We start from the raw sequence: 4541 nt of genomic DNA on the forward strand, positions 1-4541 counted from the left end.
AGCTCGTGTTCGGCTCGTTAAGCAAACGAGTCAAATATGAACACATGTGAATATGAACACATGTTTTGAGCTCAAAATATAAACGAGCCAAACACGAGTAATCACATTAAGATCTCTGTTTTTTTGTTCTATTTTCACTGATGAATTAGACTTTACATATTTTCCCAGCATGGCATAAATCACATGACAATTATAAACATTAATCTTAATCAATTTTAAAAGAAAAGCTATCAAAAATTTATCCTCCATCAACTTCATCTCCTTCAACCAAAAACAAACATGTGACTCCACACTGAACTCCTCCAATCCATATATAGTCCTAAAGAGTAAAGTTATCCAACCTGGAGCAATAAAGTTGCAGCAAGACCAAAATATGAGAGAATATTACTTACCAGAACATAGGTAGCTATTAATTAATTCTCCATTTCCTTAGTCCAACCAAGACCTGGCCTCTTCTTCTCCTCCTGTGTCTCTTCAAAGCTCTGTGCTTCCAGAAGTGAAGCTTCAAAATCAGTGGAATCAGCAGCAACTGGAAGAAAACTGCCTATATCATCTCGGGCTCCAAACCCGCCGGCTCGAACGACATCGTCAGCTGTTACAATGGCTTCCATGTTCACAGAATCATTGGCAGACTCGGATTTTGAAGCGGAGTTTTTCTTATAATCTTCATCTTGTATTCTCGGATTGCTATCACGGTTTTGGTTTGCTGCTCCATTTGATTTCTTCTCCTGCTCCTTGTTTGTTGCTCTCCTTTCATTCACGTCTGCCATGGAAGCTTTTTAAAGGGTCGTTTGGTTTGCTGGAAGAAATTTAGTGTCATTGAAATATAATGTGCTTGGAATGTTTTGCAGTTGTTTGGTTAGGTGTAAAACAAAGGAAAACATTATTTTTTTTATATATATTTAGTTGAAGTAAAATGAAATCAATATAAAAGATACTTCTTAGGCATATTTACATGGTACACAAATCTTATGTATTTACATATCCAACACCCAAAATTCGATATTTACAATTGTAGCACTTTCGTATCATATATATGTATGCAAAAAAAGGTGCTTTCACTTGTAACAAATTAAAATAATGGAATTTTTTATATAATATTAAAGATTCGAGTGCTATACAAGTAAGTATAAAAGTTTAGGAGTTAGATATGTAAATATATACGAATAGTGCGGTATGCATGTAAACTAGTTTTACTATGTATTTGAAAATCAATCAAATCACGGCCAAATCAAATTTGAAATGTACCATAAATAAATTATATGACGAGTTATCCGCCATTGAAAATTTACTCTTCATTTTAAACTCTAAAAACCAAAAAAGCAAAATTTAAAAAACCCATGCATTCCTAATACAAAACACTCTGCATTCATTTCCTTGCATTCCAAATACAAGACAGTCTAAATTCAACCAAATGAACCCCAAGTATGTCATAAGTAATTCAAATAAAGTTTTGTACATTTCTTTGGAAGGCATTGAGTTGAACACTGAAACAAAAAATAGTGCACAAGCAACTGTATAAAAGTGAAGCGCTGAAATTGATAAACAATACAGAATATTAGCCACAAAAATTTTCATTGATTTTAGGTTCAATATAATGATTTTATTTCATAATATCTGAGAGAACAAAGCCATCTCCAACCAAGTAAATTGATGCAGGATATATTAAGATTTAAAAGATTAATGCAAAATGAACCCTGAGATCCTATAACATTAATACAATGAGAGAGATATTTAAAAATACGAAGGAATTTAGAGACATTTTCTAGTATGGAGTGTTAAATTCAGCAAAACATATTAGAAAAAATTAACTGTTATAAGATATCTTAGGTTATAACTGTATTCGATGCCGTCCATGTGTAAAGAATGGGTCAAGAAGCCGACCCGGTTGAGCCTCCAAATCTACAGAATTGACTATTATGTAGAAATAACATTAGGTGGTTGCTAATTAGTTGACTGTGGTCATAACTGTATTTTATAATAAGGACATTTACATAAACACAACCTGATTCTTATATATTTACACATCCAGGATCTAAATTTATTTTTTAAATTTATGCCACCAAAATATTTCATATCGCATCAAAAATAGCAGTATTTTAACTTTTAAAATGTGAAATACACCTTTCATACCTAGGTAAAATGGCATGTGTGTGTGTGTGTATTTTGAAAATGGCATGTGTGTGTGTGTGTGTGTGTATGTGTGTGTGTGTATTTTCTAAGTAGAAAGGAAGATACAAATACAAAGTGTGGGAGGGCCCAAACATGGCTCCCTGCCCACTTAAAAACCATAAATGGTTCCAAAACTAGAAAAAACAGATAAATATATTAGATACGTAAATTAAAAAACCTAACAGTGTCAAAATACATAGTATCAGGTGGCTAAAGAGCGACCCAATTTGGTCTTGCCTCTGTCTCCAGTTCTAGGAAAGGAGCAAGCTAGTAAGTTGGTAAGATGATTGTCATTGTCAGACGTAACCAACGTATCATCCAATATGTTCCCGAGCTGGAATCTACCTCCATTCTTCTTCTTCCTCCTCGAATAAACCTGTCATTCCTCTTCCAAAAAATCAGTCAGATGGGGTGGTAGAGCTGAAGCAGAAGGAATATCAATCATAGTACCCAATATGTTCTAGCATATGTGTAGTATGAGTTGCCTCTACACCGGATACTTCCTGAAGAAGTAAAGCTACGAGGCTTTCCTGATTATCAGTTTGAACACTTTCATTTGTAGGTAATAGTCCATCAATATTGTTTTCTATGTGGTTTGAAGGTGCCAACATCACCTCCCTTGCAGTAACAGTAACAGCAGTGTCATGAGGGGGGTCTTCAAGGACAACAGACACCACCTGTTTAGTAGTATCTTCCTCAAATGACCAAACATCTTACAGTAGGTACAATATGGGGGAAAACATCTTGCAGTAGGTACAATATGGGGGAATGTGTTCCAAGACAATTTGTTGCCAATATCCATTGTGGGTTGTGCCCAACCAGACTTCAGTAACATCCTGTAAAGTAATATCCCTTTTCACAAGTATTCTGGCCACCGAGAATCTGGTTAGGTTGAAAGTAGGCAGATCTAGCTTCAAAGAATCTCCTAAGATGACCCCAATATAGTAGAGAAGCTAATGGTGAAAAAAATGCAGCTTAGGCCACCGAGAATCTGGTTAGGTTGAAAGTAGGCAGTTCTAGCTTCAAAGAATCCCCTAAGATGACCCCAATATAGTAAAGAACCTAATGGTGAAAAAAATACAGCTTAAGATTAGGTAAACTAAACCATACCAGTACAGTGGAAGTTTCATGATTTTGGTCGAAATCAAGAGATCACTTGAGTAACTTCATAGCTTTTCCTCCGATATTAAGATATTTCTTGGAGAAAATTATGGTGTAGTCTTCAGTCATTGTTAGTTGAATCAACACATGTCTCTCATCCATAAGTCTCACCTTCCACTTGTCTACTAGCTTAAGATCATCTACGTTCTTTCTGATAATTGTAGTCTTCAGTCATTGTTAGTTGAATCAACACATATCTCCCATCCATAAGTCTCACCTTTCACTTGCCTATTAGCTTAAGATCATCTACGCTCTTTCTGATAACCTTCATAGGTAAGTGTCCCCACTGAAATTTTTCAATGAGAGCAAACTTGAATTTTTCTATCAGAGTAAAAATTTTTGAGTCAAAGAAAAAAATTGTTGTTTCCTCACCTTTCCTACTTCCCGTCTTAACAAAAGTGCAATCATCTGTGTCATTGCAACATTCCTTATAGTTTGAAGGAAATACCACCGCAGACTCCACCTGAGGATTTCCCACCACGTCCTCCCCGTCTTAACAAAAGTGCAATCATCTGTGTCATCGCGACATTCCTTATAGTTTGAAGGGAATACCACCGCAGACTCCACCTAGCCACCTGAGAATTTCTCACAACGTGGGCAAAAGCCTTTGTCGGTTCAACAAAAGAAGAAGGAAGTGACATCAGAACAACCAACTGTCACCTGCAGCGAGAAACTCGCGTCGGGCTAGAGAGAAAGGCGCAAAAACAAAGCAGAAGATCGGGCCAGAGAAGCACTGGCGCAGACACGAACAGAAGAAGCATCGAAAACCGACGCAGAACGACGACCGGCGGAGATGGACTCCGACGTAGAAGTCGCGGAACTTGTAGCTCGACACAGAAGCTGGCGCAAACGAAACCACAAAATCCCTACGTCATTGTCGCCGATCGCGGAAAACGAAACGAACTTGTGCACACGTTAGCGGCGAATCTTGCTAGCGGCAGAGGCGGAAAATGGTCAGAGCGTCGAAAGAAATGGCATAGAGGGTGACATCCTTCTCGAAAGATGCCATATATATATATATATATATAAAGGAATGGTCAGAAGCTATTATACGAGCCCCAACCATCCCTCAGGCACCTATGAATTCAAGTAACACACCCTACACTCAGGGAGAATCGAATCCCAGACCAGAGATGACTTACAACTGACAGATGTCTGACCAACTGATCTGAGTACACAGCGCATATATATATTAATCAAGGCTCTCG

The 4541-nt window shown here is 37.3% G+C and overlaps 1 protein-coding gene across 3 annotated transcripts in view; it reads right to left on the minus strand.

The window, feature by feature from the left end:
- Window positions 1-282: 282 nt before the first annotated feature.
- Window positions 283-4541, minus strand: part of LOC110032629 — a 21559-nt gene continuing 17300 nt past the window's right edge. For 2 of the 3 annotated variants that reach the window (XM_020736316.1, XM_020736326.1), the window contains exon 2: window positions 283-799. In XM_020736316.1, the coding sequence (XP_020591975.1) occupies window positions 414-770 (357 nt within the window). In that variant the 5' untranslated portion in view covers window positions 771-799 and the 3' untranslated portion in view covers window positions 283-413. The remainder of the gene's footprint in view (window positions 800-4541) is intronic. The other variant, XM_020736334.1, reaches the window with a different exon arrangement.

This window comes from Phalaenopsis equestris, unplaced genomic scaffold, assembly GCF_001263595.1.
Source record: "Phalaenopsis equestris unplaced genomic scaffold, ASM126359v1 Scaffold000002, whole genome shotgun sequence".
In the NCBI taxonomy this organism is placed as follows: Eukaryota; Viridiplantae; Streptophyta; class Magnoliopsida; order Asparagales; family Orchidaceae; genus Phalaenopsis; species Phalaenopsis equestris.